At 51.9% G+C, this 21721-nt stretch overlaps 8 protein-coding genes across 8 annotated transcripts; 3 read left to right on the forward strand and 5 right to left on the reverse strand.

Annotated features, from left to right (window-relative positions):
- Positions 1-13: 13 nt before the first annotated feature.
- PV05_00493 (uncharacterized protein) lies at positions 14-1250 on the reverse strand. The gene is made up of 2 exons (XM_013465393.1): positions 1031-1250; positions 14-983 (listed from the first exon to the last, which is right to left on the reverse strand). Exons 1-2 carry the CDS (start codon positions 1155-1157, stop codon positions 181-183), a joined length of 930 nt encoding a protein of 309 aa, XP_013320847.1. The 5' UTR covers positions 1158-1250; the 3' UTR covers positions 14-180.
- Positions 1251-1675: 425 nt separating this feature from the next.
- Positions 1676-4597, forward strand: PV05_00494 (uncharacterized protein). The gene is made up of 3 exons (XM_013465394.1): positions 1676-2063; positions 2111-3677; positions 3735-4597. Exons 1-3 carry the CDS (start codon positions 1947-1949, stop codon positions 4514-4516), a joined length of 2466 nt encoding a protein of 821 aa, XP_013320848.1. The 5' UTR covers positions 1676-1946; the 3' UTR covers positions 4517-4597.
- A 33-nt stretch (positions 4598-4630) lies between these two features.
- On the reverse strand, positions 4631-5904 carry PV05_00495 (uncharacterized protein). The gene is made up of 2 exons (XM_013465395.1): positions 5039-5904; positions 4631-4955 (listed from the first exon to the last, which is right to left on the reverse strand). Exons 1-2 carry the CDS (start codon positions 5817-5819, stop codon positions 4825-4827), a joined length of 912 nt encoding a protein of 303 aa, XP_013320849.1. The 5' UTR covers positions 5820-5904; the 3' UTR covers positions 4631-4824.
- Positions 5905-6252: 348 nt separating this feature from the next.
- PV05_00496 (uncharacterized protein) lies at positions 6253-7811 on the reverse strand (the record flags this gene model as incomplete). The annotated part of the gene is made up of 2 exons (XM_013465396.1): positions 6253-7652; positions 7706-7811. 2 exons carry the CDS (start codon positions 7809-7811, stop codon positions 6253-6255), a joined length of 1506 nt encoding a protein of 501 aa, XP_013320850.1.
- A 998-nt stretch (positions 7812-8809) lies between these two features.
- PV05_00497 (uncharacterized protein) lies at positions 8810-9509 on the forward strand (the record flags this gene model as incomplete). Its single annotated transcript, XM_013465397.1, has 2 exons — positions 8810-8899; positions 8955-9509. The coding sequence occupies 2 exons, from the start codon at positions 8810-8812 to the stop codon at positions 9507-9509; spliced, it is 645 nt and encodes a 214-aa protein (XP_013320851.1).
- Positions 9510-9896: 387 nt separating this feature from the next.
- On the reverse strand, positions 9897-11735 carry PV05_00498 (uncharacterized protein). Its single transcript, XM_013465398.1, has one exon. The coding sequence runs from the start codon at positions 11713-11715 to the stop codon at positions 10051-10053; it is 1665 nt and encodes a 554-aa protein (XP_013320852.1). The 5' UTR covers positions 11716-11735; the 3' UTR covers positions 9897-10050.
- Positions 11736-15116: 3381 nt separating this feature from the next.
- Positions 15117-17849, reverse strand: PV05_00499 (uncharacterized protein). Its single transcript, XM_013465399.1, has one exon. The coding sequence runs from the start codon at positions 17485-17487 to the stop codon at positions 15208-15210; it is 2280 nt and encodes a 759-aa protein (XP_013320853.1). The 5' UTR covers positions 17488-17849; the 3' UTR covers positions 15117-15207.
- Positions 17850-18041: 192 nt separating this feature from the next.
- PV05_00500 (uncharacterized protein) lies at positions 18042-21661 on the forward strand. The gene has a single exon (XM_013465400.1). It carries the CDS (start codon positions 18361-18363, stop codon positions 21460-21462), a length of 3102 nt encoding a protein of 1033 aa, XP_013320854.1. The 5' UTR covers positions 18042-18360; the 3' UTR covers positions 21463-21661.
- Positions 21662-21721: the final 60 nt, after the last annotated feature.

Here is a 21721-nt window from a genome sequence, read left to right on the forward strand (position 1 = left end):
GCACCGTCTTCTTCTTGAATAGCTAATTTTTGTTAAGAAGTATAGTTAGATCTATTATGTAGATATGTATCCGTTGATATGCACGAAAAGCAAAATAGTCACGTTATCATTAATATTTGAGTTGAAGGTGACGAAAATGCGGGCTGCCGCGTTCTCGATGCCAACCATCTGCCTCCTCCTTCATCCACTCATTGCCACATCTTTTGCACCCTGCTGATTAAGCTTCTTGGTCGCGGGCTGGCCGTACATCACGGACTCCATCAAGACGTCTTTCAGCACCGTCTGCGCACCACGAGCAGCTGCTACGGCACTGTCGACCAAGTCCTCGAATCCTGGAGCGTATTTGCTTGATATTGATGCTGAATCATTGCACCAGAGCTCGACAATCTCGTCCCTCGAAGGCAGGTATGCGACGAGGCAGCTTGACAGCACTTTGGCATGCTCGATAGCAGCAGGATCCAAGACCCGAACGGGCCGCGCATCAGCACCTGGGACAACAGCACCAACTCCAGCGGCCAACAGATCCAGACAGTCCACACGAGCGTCTGCAAGTGCCGCCACTGCGACATTGATGCATCCAGCTAGCATATTGAACAGTCCCAGTCCCGCAATGCGGTTTCCCGTCTCATGGTCATCTTCACATTCGAGAACTGTTACGGCAATGTCGATCGCGCTCTTGGGCCATCTGTATGGTATGATTACACCCTTCAAAGCGTTCTCCAAGTGTAGTCCGAGATCTTTCTCTGTAGAATCACGAATGTACCCTTGTCGGTTACGCGTCGCAAACGGTGCAAACTTGACTGATGCGGTCAATTGGAGGTTTGGAGAGAAGGAAGTCGTTCTAGGCAGGGGTTTCGGTCCGAGGACGGTACATGACAGTTTGATCGTAGAGGACAAGGATACAATGGCTGGCTTCGTAGGCCGACTTTCGAGTTCGAGATAGGCAGAGCCGCTGGCCGACGGTACCACGCCGGTTTGCAAGACTGTGCACGTTAGATCGAGCCAAAGTGTGGGTTCGGAGAGTCAGTACATATTCTGCGTAGTTCGTTGTGTATTCTCAGTCGTCGTTTCTCTGCTTTCGCTGTTTGCTTGGAGGACACAAAAACTGGCGCAATGGTCGTGCCAGGAGGGCCATTGATACGCCGTCTGTCAGACATTGGACCACGGTTGGTGTTTACAAGGAGCGGACGGCTCCATCAACACAAGGTAGACACCAAAAGCGCATGAGCACGACGACCGAAGTATTCAGCAGTTTCAATCTTTTGCTGAGCCAGGACTTCATCCGCCCTCATTGGCCAGCCAAGCCAAGCCATCAAAATGTGCTTCAAGATCACCAAGTCCACCGTACACCAGCGGATCATGCGATACGATGCGCAGATCGTTCGTGCCATACCCACGGTACCCCATCTCCAGACACTACTACCTCGTCAAGTTCGTGTCAAGTTCTTCTTTTGCCATGAATTTGGGATCCAAGGACCATGCTCGAATCCATTGACACAATAGCAGGACGCGATCAGGGACCCGCAGTGCATGAACGGACTCGATTTCCCATTGACACATGTCGACCTCTCAAGCCCTGATGCCTCATTGGCTTTGGGGAGGTGATTTGACTTGCTTGACAGGCCCATCAATCTATGCATCGCCTTTGTGGCTCGGGCTCTGCTTGCGAATTTTCAACGCTGTGGCCGCTCACACAAGTGGTTCAGGCTTGACGATACATTCAGAATGTAACATGTACCTTGGCATGGAAAATGCCATCTTGGCCTCGTTGTCACGAAGATTGCGCCTAGGCGACTCCCTGCTCGAGCCATCATTGCTGAATGATCTAGACATTGCTCAAAAGGATAGAAGGTAAGTAAAGCTCACGATGTCCCTCTCCTCCAATTTGTCCTCGTCACTCGCTCTCACTTTTGCGTCCGACGTGGCCGCCCGCAGTATCTGTAAAGATGCGTCCACTCCTTTCTGTTGTTTTATGCTTTTGCACCGCAGCTCTGGGTCAGTATGTCCTCGAAGACGACTACACCGGCGGGTCCGGCTTTGCTGACAGGTTCAACTTCTTCACGGTCAGTTGTTGTCAGTGGTGACGGAGTGGCTTGCTCACTTGAAACAGGATGATGATCCGACGCATGGCTACGTGAATTACGTTGACTACAATACGGCAGTCACCGACGGCCTTTACCGGACTTTTGACGATGACAGGACCATTTACCTCGGAGTCGATTATACAAACAATGCGATCGGTCGAGGGCGGAACAGCTTGCGTCTAGAAAGCAAAGCGGTCTATAATCACGGCCTCTTCATCATCGACCTACAACATATGCCTGGGGGACAATGCGCTGTCTGGCCGGCACTTTGGTTTCTTGGTCCGGACTGGCCGAGCCATGGTGAATTTGATATCATTGAGAACATCAACACTGCAACATTCAATCAGATGTCTCTTAAGACAAATCAGACTTGTTTCCTTGAAGCACAGGAAATGGATGGAGAGCTACTGACGAGAGATTGCAACGTCAATACTGGAGGCGTTTCAGGCTGCGCCATTGACTCGGGAACCGTATCCTCTGCATACGGACAAGGTTTCAACGAGAGGGGTGGTGGAGTCTATGCCACCGAATGGACGAGCGATGCGGTCAGTGTTTGGTACTTTGCAGAAAGCAACGTGCCTACGGATATCGGCTACGAAACGCCCGATCCCTCCAGCTGGGGGCCTCCGCTGGCAAAATTTGTGACTTCCTGCACCCTGGATGAGCACTTCGTGGACCAACAGCTCATTATCAATATTGCCTTCTGTGGAGACTGGGCCGGAGGGTTACAATGGGCGACCACCCCTGAATGCACTGCTAGAGCAGCACAATGCTCGGATTATGTGCAAGGAAATCCTTCAGACTTCGAGGAAACCTACTGGTTGATCAATTCCCTCAAGGTGTACACGTCTACATCTGTAACAACCACGACAACATCAACAACTACTACAGCCATCAGCACCTCCAGTAGTACTTTGAGCACTACCGCAGTGACGACGACAACCACCACCCCTGTCACGACGTCTACGAGCACGACTAGTACTACAGTCAGCAGCACTGTCAACCCGATCAGCACCTCTGCGAGCACTTCGACTAGTAGCACCACTACTAGTACCATCAGCAGCGCTATCAACCCGATCAGCACCTCTGCGAGCACTTCAACCAGCAGTGCCACTAGTAGCCTGACCAGCTCCGTACTCAGCAGCTCAACCATCGTGAGCAGCACTCTGAGCAGTACGCCAGCTAGTTACACTACGAGCAGGTCTACAGCCGATCCCATCAGCACGAACCTGACGACAATCTCGGAAACTACCACAGGGTCGAGCAGCTCTTCCAGTCCCACCTCGAGCGAGAGCTTCAGATCTATGTCAACAGCATCACTGCCCTCCAGCCATTCACCAAGCTCAACAGGCCCGTCCGGATCTAGCATAGGCCCAATATCCACCAACACGCACACCACGATCAGGTCATGGCTAGACATGTCGCAAAGCTTCACAAGCAGCAAGTCTCTCAACAGCGTCCTTCCCAGCCCTACCACCGGTAGTATCGTGTGGGTGGACTGGTCTGAGGACGATTCGAGTGCGTCAACGACAACAATTACCCGTAACAGTGGCAGACCAACTTCGGGCGTGGTCTACAAGACAACGTTGACCAGTAAGTATTTTCATCCTAATCCTACCCACCGGTTTAATGTCCGCTAACCTCCCAAAGCCACCTGGATCGAACCATGTGCGACCGGCCTTATCACCAAGACCGTGATCCTGACCACCACGCACTGCTCTTGCACAGAGCAACCGCCGGCCTCGATCCGCATGACAACGGAGACAGTCAAACTCCCTGCGAATTGGCCTGTTCCGAATCCATTTGTCGTGACTATGCCCGTGACTACGACTTTGTTTGCAGCCAAAGCATCGGAGACCGGCCGTGTCAACGGCTGGGCAGTTGGTGGCGATGGCTCCGCTAGCACTGTCACCGTGGATGGCTACCAGGGAGGAAGGCCGGCCAGTATTGTTACGATGAAGGGATACCAGGGAGACGAGTCAACTTTGTCTGTAGCCAAAGCATCAAAGACCGGCCATGCCAACGGCTGGGCAGTTGATGGCGATGGCCCCGCTAGCACTGTGACCATGAATGGCCACCAAGGAGGAAGCCTAGTCTCTACCGTGACGATAAAAGGATTCCAGGGAGACGAGTCGACAACGACGGTCACCGCGACTCGCTCGGACGTAACTGTTGTGACCACAGTCACGTTGGAGCCGGTTGCGCCCACGGAAGCAGCCTCCCAAACTATTCCTACAAGCAGCGACAGTGCCAATGCTTGGTCACCAGCAGATACAAACTCGAACTCAGACACTGGGGACACGAGTCCCTCAACATCAGGACCATGGATCGCCACTTACACCGGCGCGGCTGGTGCTGCGGCTGTGAGCGCGACGATGGTCGTCTTTGCTGTCTCCTTATGTCTCGTCCTCATGCAATTCTCGGGACTTTGATACTTCATTTTTTGAATCCTGGAAGATATATATTTGATAATACATACGCCCTTTTGGGACACTTGTCCGTGGAACCTTCCCGATTTATAGAAAGTTTCACGGATTTTGAGACATTGATATCTCCCTGCCTTTTCAAGTCCCGTCTCTGAACACGTTGCTTTTGCTATTCCTCTCTTCTGCTATTCCTCTCTTCTGCTCTATGCAGGTCAATCCTCCTTCCATGGAGTATTGGGTGAATAACTATTCGTGGTCCTCGTTATGTCCACGTCACGGTGGTTGGCATTTCTCCATTCGGCTCGACGTCGTCCTTAAATAGCAGCCGGCGCAACCAACAATTGACCGCCCTCGGGGTGGATGAGCTGGTTGTTCAAGAACAATCCACCCTTGCCGACCAGATACAAAATCGTCGCAGCCATATCTGCATCACCGCCGCCACGTCCTATTGTCGCCAGTATGCATTAGCAAAAAATGACAATCTCTACGCAACAGCTTGCTCAGAAAAAAAAACCATGATGGACTTACCAGCAGGATTACTCATCTCCGAACTCAACTCGCTCTTCTGGGTCTCGTCGCTTTCTCCTGTCGTCATCTCACTCGGGAAGATGCCCGGCGCAATCTGATTCACACGGACTCCCGTCTCAGCAAGCGTCGTCGCCAGCATCCGGGTCAAGTGCACGAAGCCGGCCTTGCTCGTAGCATAGGCAAACTGCCCACTGCTCGAGCCCTTCATGAGACCACTGATGCTGGTGATGTTGACGATGCTGGAGGTATATCCAGGCGTGACATTACGTCCTTTGGCGAGCAACGGCAGGAATGCCGCGGACATGAAGAACTGAGCGGTGATGTTGGTCTCGAAGGTGTCTTGCCAGTCCGAGACCTCAGACTTGAGCATGTGCTTCGAGATGCTCTCGGCGGATTTCATGTCGGGCTGGCCGTTCTTGGAGAATTTGGTGTGGTCGTCCCGTGCGATGCCGGCGTTGTTGACTAGCAGGTGGACACCCTTTGACTCGTTCTTGCCCACCTCCTCGGCAAGCCTGATACATTCATCCTTCTTGGTGATGTCGCCTGGAAGAGCGTGGATGCTGCCGGGACCCTTGCTGTACTGCTTAACCACAGCGTCGAGGGCTTCTTCTCGGCGGCCGGTGATGTAGACTTTGGCGCCGTTGGACTGAAGAGCTTGTGCGATCATAAGACCAATACCTGTACCGCCGCCCGTCACGACAGCGACAATGTGAGAGACATCAAAGAGCTTAGAGGCCTGGAGATCCTCGTTGGGCAAGTGAGACGTCTTGACGGCAGACATGTTGCGGAAGAGATGGGTTGGTTTGGTCTGAGGGACAAATGATTTCACAAGAGGAGTCACACTGCGAGAGAAAAGGGCACGGTACATAGTTCGTAGCAAATGTAGATTGGGCTGTACAGACTGAGGGTTTTATGGAGGGCAGAAGAACGTATGAGCTCATTGACGCGGAGTGGACAACAACGATGCAATCATGACGTGTGAGCTGTTCCACACGTGCAGGACGAAGACCTGAGGTAGGGCAGGCCGTATCTTGAGTTGGGTATGAAATCGTGAAGAGCACACGACGGATCTAAGTGAGAATACTGCCGTTGACGCTGGATGATTTCGAGACGGCTGTTGAGGACGAGGATAGAATGAATATTGTCTCAGTACTCAGACCCTTCTGGTATATAGCGGCCAGACCTTCCGCTACAACCACAACCGCCCTCACTGGTCAATCCTCAGACGCGCACACGCATTTCGACCCAAATAAGCTCGTCGACACGCTGTTGATCTTATATTCAGGACGGTCACTTTCTTGAATGATTCCCGCACTGATCTGCGTAGCCAGGTTCATTTCAACGGAAACCATGATACCGATCTCGCTGAACTCCGCCGGGTTGCTTATATCGTATGGAGAAGGACAAAAGCTCCATTTCGGATCAATCGCTCGCTCAGCTTTCAGTTGCTTCCAAACATCCAAGAACTCGGCTTTGGTGATGGAGTTAAGCACGGATTCCCTCTCGGTGACAACGCCGCCTTCGGCCAGACCTGACACAGCTTGCGCCAACCGTGGTTCTACTTTGGTCGAGATATATCGGCAAAGAGCCATGAAGTGCGGCCACACCAGTGGATGGCCGTCTGCGCGAGCCACCATGACAATTCCCATATCTGTGTCGTTCCACAGCACTGGAGAAGAGCCAAAGCCCTTCTCGCCGGCGTGTTGGCCATAGTTACCTATGAAGGCGGCACAGAATCGGTTTCTGGGCTGCCACGACGCTTTCGATGTTGTGGTTGAAGTGATGTCTCGCTTCAAGAGCATGGCATTGCGATTGTGCAGACCTTGGTCCTTTTTCCTATGCAATCCATACGCTTGACGCAGCACTTCGGGAATATCCAGCTCATCACATCGACGCAACAAAATTGGAATCCCGAGTAAGTTGGCTATTCCACTTCCTTCGGCTGAAAAAATACTGTCGCAACCGTCGAGGATTCTGGTATGCCATGACCGTCCCTCTCCCTTCAAAAAGCAAAAATGATGCCCTTCCTTCAGAATACTATCGTAAAGAGCACCTATAGCCATGACTCGGATATCTTGGAGGCCTGCGCTCTTCTGGCCAAGTCGGAATGCTGAGCTGAAGAAGTCTGCAGCGTTTCGGGCGTCCCGGCAGTCCATGTCGCGGTATTCTTCAAACCCGTCTGCACTACAACCCATGCGTGTAACGAGTATAGGTCCTCTGAAGATGTCGGCGCAGACACCAGCCCGCGTGAAGTCTCGCACTCCCAGATTTGGATTCTCGGCCATGATATTCTCCTTGTGATGGAAAAGCAGCTGCTCAGCCTTATCACGATCGATATCACGCGCCTGGATGTTGTTATGACTGGTCTTCATCCGATCGGTGCAATCTTCTCCAAAGTAAACTTCTTTGTCGAGATATGTGCAGGAATGGTCAGGGTTCACCGACACAGCCATCCAGACGAATCTTGGGGTTTGTCTTTCTCCAGGAAAGAACAGCCCTCGCCTATATTTGCACTGGAGATGCGCACCCGGTTCGGGCGGTTTGGGATTCGGCCTCTTCTCATTGAATGAAGGGCATATGATCTTATGGTTCTTCCAGTCGAGACGCTGACATTCTGTTCCAGATGTTAGCCATGAAAACCACATACTTCATACCAACGATGTCTACCTATGGAGCAATAGTGAGCGTCACCGCACTTTACACACCGCTTCGGTCCTCGCCGAGGACACATGATGCAGGTCTCGTCGAGCTTGAGTGGGTTCACGGTCGCCATGCTGATGGTGGCTCAGTACTTATGTACAGTCTAACATCTGTCCAGAGGTATGATTTTTATCGAGTGCACACAATAACTCTGAAGTCAAGGTAGGAATGATCGCAATTTGGAAAGCACTTATTGGAAGTGTCAAGTAGCAACGAGGAAGGCGCGAGATACGTGCAGGATGCAGGTGATCTCGCAGCTTTGTAACCGCCACTTACATCTTTTCATCTTTCACGTAGGTAGATTACCTCGGACTCCTCTTCAACCAGTCGAAAGCAAGGTCGTCCAGTGACCGCAGAATGCCAGGATTTCGCGCGATGTAGACACCACAGCCGATCAACCCGAACCAAAAGGTCCACACACATGCTCCGAAGACTTGCTGGCCAAAATAAACGGCTTTAATACTGTCGCTTTCATTCAACCTCGGCAGCGGCTCATCAGGGACCTCGACACCAAGGAAGGCGCAGAGTGGCTCCCATCCCTCTTTGACCTTGTACTCCAGCAGCCGCTCCTTAGGCACCATGTCACGCACACGCTGGTTGTGCTGGGCATAGAGCTGTGGCCCGATGGACCCGAAGTCTTGGATCAGACGGATGCGGTCTTCTTGCGCCATATCATCCATCCGTCGCAAGAATCTGACCGAGATGAGAGTGCGGAAGACCTTGTAACGCAACCTCTTTTCGAAGAAGTGCATGCCCACCGTTCCCTCCCACGATTAAGTCATTGCTTCAGGCAGGCTGTTTGAGGCCGCACTGCGACTCTACCGGGGCCCGTTCAGGTTTCTGGTTTGGGGAAAGTCAAGCCTCAGGATGTGCAGTGAGCTCCACCAGCAAGGCTGCCGACCCCCTGACCTTTGCATTCTTGACCCGCATCATGGCTACTACTTACGTGTGCGGACACTTGCAGAGAATGATATAAAAGTGCCCAAAGGAGGGGGATCCAGGCCACCAGCTCACTCTTCTACATTGGACGCCCGCTTCCGCGATACCAGCGTTCTGTCCGGCCTAGTCAACATGCATTTTTGCAGCCTCTCCACAATAGCAAGCCTTGCTTTAGCATCTCTCTGCCTCGTCGGCTTGACAAGCGTCGGTCCCGGCACCGCAGTACTTCACCGATTTCAGTACCCTCCCTGACAACGACACTTTCTCGTTTGGCCAGCACTATGCTGTGCTCAATCTAGGCCTGTTCACCAGCTACGCCGAGCTTATCTCAACCTATTCGTCGGGCAAAGACTTCATAGCCTCCACATCGAAGTGGATAGACGCAGTGCACACCCAGAGCCCTCCACCACTCTCGATCTTCACACGCGTTTACTATGCCAATTCGCAATACCCAGACGTCGAGCCTGGTTCGCCACTTGCCGAAGCACTTGCCGAAGCACTTGACGAAGCACTTGACGAAGCACTTGCCGAAGACCTTGCGCTCGTCAAGTCCATGAATCCATCGGCCGATGTGTCTTCTATAAATGCCGCCAACCCAGCCTCGGCCATTGCACCTGCATTCAGAGTCAAAGATGGCTATGACGTGGTAATGCAGCATACACGCCACTACGCAGGCTTTGCCAACGAGCTCGAGATCATTCTAAGCTCGCAGCACATCGATACAGTGGTAATTGTAAATCAGGCCACGGCACTGTCGAAATCCGATCGAGGACTAACTGAGACACGACAGTCAGGCATGACATCTTCAGGCACCGTTCTGTGCACGGCCTAGAACCTCTTCGCCCTGAATTACAACGTGTATGTTATTTCGAACAACACCATCGAAGCAGGCTCGAGTGTGCCCGGCCTGAACATTGACCAAGCGATCAAGTAAGGCATCATTCTGAAGATTCCTGCTCAAGTGATCACGCTCGAGCAGGCACTCGGAACCCTCAATAGAAGTGGGCCAGCAATCTGGGGAAACAAGTTCTCGGCCGGTTCGTAGATACGCAATGCATCACCAAGTATTTCACGGGCATTCTTCCCAAAGCTCTCAATGGCAGTAAAATACGCATGATTAGGTCCGAACAGGAGTCTGTTCCTGTCAAGAAGCTTGTGAAGCCCGAAGAAGAGATATTGGATATTGGGCCTCGATCAAATGTTGCTGGAAATTCTATTGCGCCGACGCTCATAGTACTATTACCAAGTCATTGACCATCGTTCTGCACACGTATCAGACGAACCCGCTCTGCAAAGCATTCCCCCAACACGGCTGCATAGCCAGAAGACCCAAAATCTACGTTCTTGCTCATGTCGTGATACTACTCAGTAACTCATCCCGCAAGATCGGCGCAATGACAATCAATATGCGGTGAGTACAACAAGATCCCCGAGTAGCCACAGTGCCTGAGGACCTTCCTTGACATCGGACAGGTTTCGCCATTGTCCTTCTCGACCGTCGGGTGGGGAGTGTAAGGGATGCTGTCGATGCACTTCTCCGCCACGGTATCGTATTTGCCGGAGACGGTGTATGCCAAAAAGACCTTACGCTCTTTGCTGCAGAACTCGACCTCGTTCAGTTCGACTCTCCGCTCGAGGTGGTAGATGGCCGATGACCCCGACATGTCAGCGTCCGAGACCGGGGAAACGGGCTTCTGTTCCTCCTCGATCACGAACCGGGCGATGGCCGCCGCCATACAACTTGTCCACCCTCTTTCGGCGCGGCGCAGGTCGTGCAGCAGGCGCAGCGCCTGTTGGCGGAGATACGAGTCGCGACATTTCGTGGCGACGAACCACAACGGCGCGATCCAGCCAAGAGTCGGCGAGAGTCTAGCAGCATGATGTCCCACCGTGTCGTCGTCGTTCCATTTAGAGTAGCCCCAGCACCGGGACGCCAGCATCATTTTCATCTGTTCGACAATAAAGTAAAAATCCGGCTGGAACTTGTCGTACTTCCACTCGTCGTCTTGGCCCAGCGTGTGGAACATTATGTGCGCGACTCGATGATGGACTTGCAGGTGCAGGTAATCCCCCGCGAGGCCGCTCTCAGCCCGGATCTTCTGCAGCTTTTCCTCAAACATGTTCAGCGAGCACAGGATATAGCCCAACTCGGCGTCGGTCGAGACGATGAAGGGACAGGTTACTCGGAAGACGGATTTCAGGAGGGAGGCAATGCTGTCGAGCGCATCCGCCCAGGTCGAAACCGTCTGTATCCTTTCCAAGCCATTCACAAGCTGGTAGTTCGATAGTAAGCCGGAGTCGACAGGGGGGAAATCATCTGAGTAGCTGCAGGCGTGGACGAGCAGCTGGTCGACTAGAGGGACAAAGGTCGCCAGGAGGTCGTTGTGTGCCATCCACGACACTCCCAGGTTGTGTACGCTCTTGCTTTGGAGGATGCCATGCGCAATGAGAAGATGATCCACAGGAGACGGCTCCTTCTCGGTCCATATAGCCAGCTCCCTGGATAGAATGCAATAAGTGAGGGACACCTCGACCGGCAGCACTCCGCAGTCTAAAACCTTCATACAATTCAAGGCTTGTCTCGCGTGCCTGGCTGCCGAAGGTGGCATCTGGAGAGCTTGCCGTGGTCTGTCGAGTCGTCTTTCGATCGGCGCATTATGTAAAGGTCGCAGGATCGCGCCAAGGGCAATCAGCCCGTGTCTGATGCCTGCATCGTTCTCGGCCAATTGAGGAGCCAGCCTTGTCCAGAACCGTAGTGACGTGCTCTGAGCGGATGCCACGGTTTCCACACCGTCTCTGACGAAGAAGTCGTAATTCAGCTCGTCTTCCTTGCAATCGAAATGCTTTGAGGGCTTGAGTTCGAAGAGGCGTGTCAGGGGAAGCTTGTAGCCGGGGCACGAGACCCCAAGATTGATGCATTTCTGGCAAGCAGGCTTCTCCTCTCCGCACTTGACATGCCTCTGTTTGCACCGCAAACAACCGCTGAATGTTTTCTGATGCCACCGCCGTCGTCTGGCAGGCCGGGAGGCGGCGGGCATGTCCACGAACGAGACACTGGGACGACAGCACCAAAGTCGTATAATGAGGTGTCCTGCAGTCGCTGGCCAGGCTAGATACACTGGGTCTTTGCGTATAGTAGAGGTACAGTTGTTGCAGCTGGAGCATGGAGATGATATTTAGTATACGGCAACATACGGCGATAGGTGTTCCTGGCCCCCACAGCCGTTTACGGAAACTCGCTAAGGTACGAGGTGCTCGTTGCAACTCGTGGCGCGGACAGAATAGGTCGCAAACGAGGGAAGTGCGTCATAGCCTTGATTGCTTAGGCCACCACCACCCGCCAAGAGAGCCGAAGTGGAAAACGGTCTGGCATTCGATAAAGGTTGTTGTCGAATGACAATGCACTTCTGCTGGCTTGAGCGTAGTCGATGATGGGTGTCGATGATCGCTGGATGCTGTTGGTCCGATGCCCTAGCCAAAGACTATGTAAAGTCCCTGAATGAGAGACTCGGGAGAGGATCTCAGCCGACATCCGGCTACACTGCCTCGAGCACAAGTACTTCTGGTCGATTCTTGTTTTGTGGTTCGGTAGAGCTGGTCGCCGGCATCTAGAAGGACACCTCTTCGGCAAGTGGACGAACATTGGAGAGCCAAAAGTAGTGGGACATACTGTCCAATCGTCAAGTGAGTTCCGGGCATATGAGGCCAGAGAATGCCCATCTCGGATGTCGCTAGGCGCAGTTTGCTACTCTTCAGAGTTCAATTTTGTTCAGATCTGTTGCCAACATTCAATACGCAGTCATGTCAAGGCTCCTGGGGCCCACATCGGCCCCATCCAGGTGCAAACCTCCGTTATAGCATTGTCGTTACTTGTCCAAACCGCTGCTATTTCGGGAGGGGGAAATGCTGAAACACTGGACGTAGAAGGCGTCCTTCAAATTTGACTATTCCCTCTGCGAGCTGGCCGCATAGGCCTGACTCGGAGACTCAAGATGCGCGTCAAAGGTGTGGCACGTGAGAAGGCGACTCGCTTTCACAAGCAGGCGGGTCGACATCTCTCAGGCGTCCCCGGTTCACCGTTGCTGAGCGACAGCCGCTCCGGTAGAAGGCGAGCTGCCCGACATAGCTTCTCCCCAAATATGGCGCTGCGTCTTGCCTTTTCTCCTGGGTAGTTTGGAAAATTCGACTCATATCTCGTCTATTCCGGGACAGAGGCATATGCAAGGTAATGACAATTTGGAGATCGCAGTCAGGGTAAGAGTGAGCAGATCTGTCTTTGGCTTCTTCATGACTCGATAACCACGTGGCTACCATACCCACTGCTGGCAGTCGCGGGTCTTCCGCATCGTTCACCTTCGTCCAAGGTCGAACCTTATGAGCTTGACTGAGGCCCGGCAGTGTGGCAATGGTATACCAAATGTGAAGCCAAAGCCATGAGCTGTAACGAAGATAACAGATTCCCTACCTGCTTTCTCAAACTGGACTTCCTGCCAAATGCTCTTGTTTAAACCGGCAGGCGTGAGGATCTGAACGGCGTCGTCTTTTGACAACTGCCACACACACTGGGGCGAAGAAGGACAATGACCTTGACTCACTAGAATCCATGCGCGTCTGTCCGAAGAGTTTGTTGTTCTTTTGTTATGGCGGCTTGTTGCATCCCGTCGAATTATGGACTCGTCTCAGCTCGTCCGAAGCAAGTCCTGATGAGAAGACGCATCGTGACCATATTTCCACTGCACGAAAACCGCGCGATTCAGTACAGCTCCACAAACTTCCCGCTGAGGAATTCTCCCTGCCGTCAACGTACCGAGTCAAGGCTGTTCACCTGGTGGTTTAATCAAACAAGCAGGTACGCAGTGATCAGGCAGTTGTCAGGTGTCGGACTCACCAACAGATGTCGCGTGTTAGTCAGCTTGGACGAGCAGACAAGCTGACTAACCAGCCGAGTCGTATCACGTGCGGCTCTTTTGCCAAGAGCGCTAAATGTACGGCGGAGTATGGGGACCTTGATCAAACCGTGAGCCGATAAATAAATTTTGTTGTTTTGCAGACGACTTCCAACCTCGCTGGTCAAAGACGTCGTTATATACCATGCTCGAACCATCGATTCATCAAGCAGTCAGTCGGCTCCTCATGTTCTCATCATTCATGAATATCGCTATGCTGTAACTTACGTGGTAAGCATTTCTTCTCCCCGTCTACCTCCCATTCTTTGATGAAAATTTTATCATACACCAGTTCCGGCGATCATCAATGAGCCTTGAACTCAACATGCACTACCATCTGACCTTTCTATATCATATCTCACTATTGACGACGAAACGCCGACTCAACATGGTTCGCTAACCGGTATCTGAGCAGATATATAATCTTAGTCGTGCGTTCTGATCTCGACCTTTCGGTCCTGATTAGCTTGGTATGTCTACACATTCCCCTCCAGCAATTCAGCAAAATCCCATCACATGATGATCAAAGGTTATTCTCAAACAGTTCTGCTTCTGAATCAAAAGTTGAAGAAACCGTTACCAAGCTTACCAATTGTCTGATTTTCATCTTCACATTGTCCAACTCGTCCGATTTTCTCTGCTCTTTTCAATTGCTAATCATGCCCTTACAGGACTCCATAGACTTCGCTCACCTTAGCTCTTCTTTGATGACCATCTGTCTGTCTGTCTGTCCCAAACATTATAAGTAAGTGCTTCAACCCTTCATAGCTCATCACCGCCGCCGTCTCCCCCAATTTCGATGATGACACCTAGTCTATCCATTCTCCTAGCTCTCCCTCACGGGCGACACCTTTCCAACTGGACCTCCCCTTCTCACGGGTCCACCTCATACCCGTCCACTCTCCCTGATACCGGACCTGTGCCTCTCACCCTCGGACTGCTCGTCACTCCAAGGCAGAGGAGCAGGGATGATTGGTTGTGGAGAAGCCTGGCCGAAACCGAGGTTGTGATTCCAGGGAAAACAGAGGCTTGTTCTTGCTGTTCAGTGCGGACAGCGCTAATCATGATCTCGTTATGAGGCCGTGGTCGGTGCTTCTGCCTGGCAGGGAAGGGGATGAGGTACACGGCTTATCTGAGTTCTATCTTGCTTCTCTCTTTTGTTCGCGCCTGGTGGTGTGCACTCTGGACGACCCAATGGCTAATAGCTCTGACAGGGTAGGCTCATCGTACGTGAAGTCATCCGAAAGTACCGTGCTATCGCTCCTTGCATTCGACAATTCGCTGCACAGAGGAAGTGCAATTGCCTGCTGTGGAGAATTTTCCGGTAAACTTCGAGTTTCATGTTAACCGATGCAATACTCTGGGCACGGGGCAAAGCTATGCTTCTAGGAGTCTCTACGCCCTCCCCAGCGTCAGGACAGTTCGCTTTTAGCTATAGAACTGGTCAATGGTGGTGTCCGGGCATGAATCTCGTGATCACCGGACGGGCTAGTGTCCTTCTGAGACAATGACCTTCTACTGTGAATATTTTGACTTGGCATATTGACATAGGCAGATTCTTTTTGGAACCAATAGGGATAATCATCATTCATCATCGTAACCATAGACGACCTCTGATTCATCTCCGTCTTCCTCATGCCTTGCCGCCAGACTATCAAGCTTCATAACTAGTCTATCCACAGTTCGCGCTTGCCAGGGAACGAATCGCGAAGCGTGCAAGTCCAGGCCATCGAGGCCTTCGACAAGAGCATGGTGTCCAGTACCACTTCGCTTTTCCTTCTCGACCTCGCGCACTTTATCCACGAGCTCAATGATTGTTGCGTTGATGGCGTCACTTGTCCAGTCCATCTCAGAGAGTACTTCTCGTGAATCTTGCGCATAGTTTGAGAAAGCGTCAACCACGCCATCGTCTTCTTGCAGATCTAGCCCTTCCCAGACTTTCTGCAGGCGAGAAAACAGCGCTACCAAATGGTCGATCTGGGTCAGAAATGTTTTCAACGCATCTACGAAGATACTGTCGTTAAAAAACAGCCCAGACTTCAATGCTTGTAGATATGCCCGATGAGCCTGTGCCAACACTCGGGGATCGGTGGGTCCGCCCCGCCTTTCTGAAGAAGGGACGCCGGAGCTACCGTCTGTCAATCTGGTTTGACCGGCTGATGAGGCTGTAGTAGGTCGAGAAGACTTTGCAGACGCAGGACCACTTTGATCATCACCTGTCAACCACCTGTGGAGGTGAGACCAACTACTCTGGATCACCTCGCCTTGCAAATAGCCCTCAAGCTCATTGACCATGAAGAGGGCTTTGCTTGCACATGTCCAATGTCGTCTCGTTCTTTTGGTTCTATACTCGTCTCGGGATCTGCGGGCTGCGAGCGTTGCCTGTCCCGCCCGTGATGCGCTTCTAGGCGGCCCTAGGGGCGTAGGATAAGACCGGCGGTGTGCAGTCAGTTTCCACAGGTCGGACAGATGGAGGCCTGCTCTGTGGATGGAAAGCAGGTAGGCGTTCAACAAAGAGTAGGTTTTGATATCTTGTGTAGAAAGGAATATGTTCAATGGTGAGGAGGGCGGGATCGTGATAACTAAGAGCGTCGGTGTAGGTAACAACGTTGAGACCATCAGCGGGTTATCTTGCGCATCCGCCGGCTTCAGAGACAAGATCTTCTTTGCAAAGTCGAAAATTTCATCCTCGGTGTCTTCATCAAAGCCTGCTACTTCGGCCATGGCCTTGCTCAAAACAGCGTTGATTTCCGCGTCCTTAATTGCTAGATCGTCAAGTCTACCGATTCTCCGGACTGGCCGGACTGCCGTCTGTGTCTGTTGGCGATTTGTGATGCGATCATCGGCATGAGCCACTAATGAAACGGCGAACTCCCCATGGCCGAGCAGGAGGTACCGCAACGTGACCTGGAGCATTCGTAAGACAAGCGTCCGAGGCAAGATCTCTGTGAGAGCATCCTCAGAGATAGACTGGTTGATAGATGCAAAGACGTTCTCCAACAATGCAGAATTCAGAGGATATCGGAGAGACTGGAGCAGCCTCAGATGCCTCGGCAATAGAGTCATTGCTGCATCATTCAGACCTTTGAGCGACCTGGCGGCAAGCACTTCCTGAGAACGTAGCTGATTCAAAGCACTTCCAATCGACAGAAGAGCGTTTGCACCGGTCGGACTGACCAGTTTCGGGACAAGTGAATGGTCAAGCAGGAAAGTGTCCATTGTCGACGACGAGCGGGGATATTGTTTGACACAGAAGTCATCAGCGCCAGACATTGGGAGTTTCCCATACAAAACCCAGACTGACGCTGCCCTCATCCAAGCTTTTTGTGCAACTGTCAACAGAGCGACGGCCATGTCTTCGATATCGGCGTACCCAGTGTGAGTTTCCTGCTCCAACAAATCCAGAATGCTAGCTGCGGAAGCTTTTGTTTGGCGTCCTGCCGAGTCGAGGTTCATTTGTCTCACCATTGACCACAGCCATTCTAGGCGTCTTGTCCAAGGGGCGAAATCAGAGACTATCGTGCTCAAAGGGACAATCTCATAAGCACCCACATAGCCAGCGTCTTTCTTGAGTATTGACGTCTCCACTTGTATGATCTTGTCCATGAATCTGCCCAAGTGCACATCTGACATTGAGGAGCTTACAGCCCGACATATCATAGAGGGGTGCTCCCGCGATATCCTTGTTGTTGCGTTCTTGATCTGAATGTGTAGGTCGTGAAGATGAGCAAGACTTTGTAACATGGCACGTTCTGGTGGTGACACATATTGATTCAGACCCTGCCCTTTCTCTTCTGGCGCATCTGCTTGGGTCCAGATGGGCGACTGGAGCCCGGATAGGGACAGGAGGATTTCATGTAGCATCTTGTAGGTTTAGGCGCTGGCTTGACACGCAGGCGAGGCGGAGGATCGTGGCTTAGGTCAAAAGAAGGAGTGGTTTCGTGTTCAGATTGACACCAGAGCACTAGTCGACCAATCACTTCGAACCGGCACATTGAGAAGATTGGAGTTCATGATGGGATGTGCAAACTGAGGCGGTCCACGCGGTTGAAGTTAGGACGCGTTAAGTAGTCCTCCGTGCTTGTTCACCTGTTCACCAATGTACCTACCTTGCGTTGTAGGGAAGGTGGTTGGGTAGATACATCATGCAAGGGTGACGGACTCAAGGATCTAAGGATAAGAACAACGCATGTAGAGAGGCTTCTTGTTTGCGGTGCAGCCACTCTCTACTGACAGGTTGTCTGGCAATCGCCGTTTAGCCTACCGTGGTCGTGTGTGGTACATAGACCACGTGACCAACTAACCTTAGACAAGGTGGGGTACTCCATAAGAGTATTAGCAATCCATATCTAGGCAGGTCAGCCGAACAGGCCCTTTGCCGCCTGATTGCATCACTGCAAGGCACAGCACAAGGCATTCATTGCGCTCCAGTTCGCGAATCTTCTTGACTAAGACACCACCTTACAAACTGTTTGCCTGCGGCTTTGTCCTTTCTAATCAGCGTTTTCAACCCTCTCATTCTGTCACTCATTCCATCTCACCAACCTCTCCTCTACGCACAGTGTCCTCATCTGAAGCGGCTGTTGCTCTTCGGATCACATCTTCCGCAGTTCAGGTCTTGCTTGACGCAAGGCCACTGTCACAATTTCTCCTCACGCCGATATCCCAGACTCTATAAAGGCCGGTAGCAAGAGAAAGGCTTCCACCGAGAACCTCTCCCGGCCAGAAAAGAAAATCATGACAGACTCTGTGATGGAAGTCGACAACCCTGGGGCTGCTATTCAACAGCTCCAGACGGGCGAGATCGATGAATCACTCTACAGCAGACAACTCTACGTCCTGGGCCACGAGGCTATGAAGCGTATGGGATCCTCCAATGTTCTCATAGTCGGTTTGAAAGGACTGGGTGTTGAAATTGCCAAAAACATCGCACTTGCTGGCGTCAAGTCTCTTACCCTCTTCGATCCCAACCCCGTAGCCATTGCCGACCTGTCCTCCCAATTCTTCCTGCGCGCCGAAGACGTTGGCAAGCCTCGAGCAGAAGTAACCGCCCCGCGAGTGGCTGAACTGAATTCCTACACTCCTGTCTCCATCCATAAATCACAATCTTTGACCGATGATCTCGATCAACTCAAGAAATACCAAGCCATCGTGCTGACGGCCACGGCCTTGAAAGATCAACTCACCATCGCCGACTTCTGTCACGAGAATGGCATCTACCTCACAGTTGCGGATACTTTTGGTCTATTTGGCTACATCTTCAACGACTTCGGGAAGGATTTCACGGTGGGCGATGTGACTGGAGAGAATCCAATTAGTGGCATTATTGCAGACATCGACGAGACAGGATTGGTGTCTGCTCTAGACGAAACACGTCATGGTCTGGAGGATGGTGACTACGTTGAGTTTGCTGAGCTCAGAGGTCTGGAAGCGCTCAACGGTGCTCCGCCTCGAAAGATCACGGTCAAGGGACCATACTCGTTTTCAATTGGAGACATCTCTGATTTGGGCAAGTATGAAGGAGGAGGACTGTTCGCGCAGGTCAAGATGCCCAAGGTGCTTCAGTTCAAAAAACTTTCCGAACAAATCAAGAAGCCCGAATTCTTGATGTCCGACTTTGCAAAGTTCGACCGTCCAGCGCAGCTCCATGTTGGCATTCGGGCCCTCCATGCATTTGCTGAGAATCACAATGGTACATTCCCGAGGCCACACAACGATGAAGATGCAAAAGAGGTGCTGGAGGTTGCCAAGAAACTGGCCCAGGAAAGCGGCGAGGAGATCGAAATTAGCGACAAGCTGATTACAGAATTGAGTTATCAAGCTCAGGGTGACATTAGTCCCATGGCAGCCTTCTTTGGTGGCCTCACGGCACAGGAAGTCTTAAAGGCTGTGTCCGGAAAATTCACACCTGTGAAGCAATGGCTCTATTTTGATTCTCTCGAATCTTTGCCAACCTCAGTGGCTCGAAGTGAAGAGCTCTGCAAACCCACGGGGTCACGATACGATGGCCAAATCGCAGTGTTTGGCAGGGAATACCAAGAAAAGATCTCCAACGTCAGAAACTTCCTGGTTGGCGCTGGCGCCATTGGGTGTGAGATGTTGAAGAACTATGCCATGATTGGTCTCGGTACTGGTCCCAAGGGACACATTACCGTCACCGACAACGATTCGATCGAGAAGAGCAACCTCAACCGACAATTCTTGTTCCGTCCCAAGGACGTTGGAAAGCAGAAGAGCGAATGTGCAGCCGCAGCAGTCCAGGCCATGAATCCTGACCTCAAGGGCAAAATCACGCCTATGACGGACAGAATTGGACCGGACAGCGAGGACATTTTCAATGAGCGATTCTGGCATGAGCTCGACATCGTCACCAATGCGTTGGACAATGTGGAAGCTCGTACGTACGTTGATCGGCGATGCGTCTTCTTCATGAAGCCACTACTCGAAAGCGGCACTCTGGGAACCAAAGGCAATACTCAAGTCATCCTGCCGCGTCTGACCGAATCATACTCTAGCTCTCAAGATCCCCCAGAACAATCCTTCCCGATGTGCACACTTCGAAGCTTCCCCAATAAGATTGAGCATACCATCGCTTGGGCCCGAGACCTGTTCCAGTCATACTTTGTGGGACCACCGGAAACCGTCAACCTGTACATAACACAGCCAGATTACATCGACACTACTTTGAAGCAGCAAGGCAACGAGAAGATGATCTTGGAAAGCCTGAGAGACTACTTGGTCAGCGAGAAGCCAAGCGACTTCAATGACTGCATTGCCTGGGCGCGGATGAAATTCGAGAAGGAATATCACAATGCCATCGCGCAGTTGTTGTACAACTTTCCGAAGGACACCAAGACATCGACGGGAGCCGATTTCTGGTCGGGACCGAAACGCGCTCCAACTCCTCTTGATTTCGACCCCTATGACACGACCCATATGGGTTTCGTTGTCGCAGCTGCCGCTCTCCATGCGTACAACTACGGAATCGAAGTACCGAGACTTTCACATGAAGACTATGTCAAAGTCCTTGGCAGCATGATAATTCCGGAATTCAAGCCTGACGCAAACGTCAAGATTCAGGCCGACGAGAAGGAGCCCGATCCAAATGCAAACCAGCCTAGCTTTGCAGATGACGCCGAGGAACTTGACCGGATTATTGCTGAGCTGCCATCTCCAGCAATCATCCCGACTTTCCGACTTAATGTTGTGGAGTTCGAGAAAGATGATGATACAAATCATCACATCGATTTTATTACTGCTGCAAGCAACCTTCGAGCCATGAATTACAACATTCCCGTCGCCGATCGTCACAAGACCAAGTTCATCGCCGGCAAGATTATTCCGGCCATTGCTACAACCACGGCATTGGTTACTGGTTTGGTGATCCTGGAATTGTACAAAATCATTGACGGGAAGACCGACCTCGAACAATACAAGAACGGCTTCGTCAACCTGGCCTTGCCATTCTTTGGCTTCAGTGAGCCGATAGCCAGTCCAAAAGGCACGTACAAAGGCAAGGACGGTGAAGTCACCATCGACAAGTTATGGGATCGTTTCGAAGTCGACGATGTTCCTCTCAACCAGTTCCTGGTGCATTTTGAGTCTCTGGGACTGAGCGTGACCATGGTTAGCTCTGGTGTCAGTCTACTGTATGCCAGCTTCTATCCGCCCAACAAGACCAAGGATCGGATGCCGCTGAAGATGAGCCAGCTGCTCGAAACCATCAGTAAAAAGCCGATTCCGGGTCATCAGAGGAACATCATCTTTGAGATTACGGCCGAGGACACTACTGAGGAAGATGTGGAAATTCCCTATGTCATGGTGAAGTACAGAAAGTAGGTGGATCAAGATTCAAGATGGCTCCTTAAGGCGTATGGCAACGATTCGCAGCTCCGACTCGAGACATTGCAGATGGAGGGTGACTGGACATATGGACAAAGGCGGGTTCCCCTGGGTCTGTATCAAAAATCGATAGACGTTTTAGAACCGAATCAATTCAACATGGTCCGTACCTAGGATTTCGAGGACGGGTTCCTCTCGCCAAGATTGCTGCCATCATCTGCTGTTGTCGTTGCCGCCACAAATGGCAAGTCTGGAA

Source organism: Exophiala xenobiotica (assembly GCF_000835505.1).
Source record: "Exophiala xenobiotica strain CBS 118157 unplaced genomic scaffold supercont1.1, whole genome shotgun sequence".
Classification (NCBI taxonomy): Eukaryota; Fungi; Ascomycota; class Eurotiomycetes; order Chaetothyriales; family Herpotrichiellaceae; genus Exophiala; species Exophiala xenobiotica.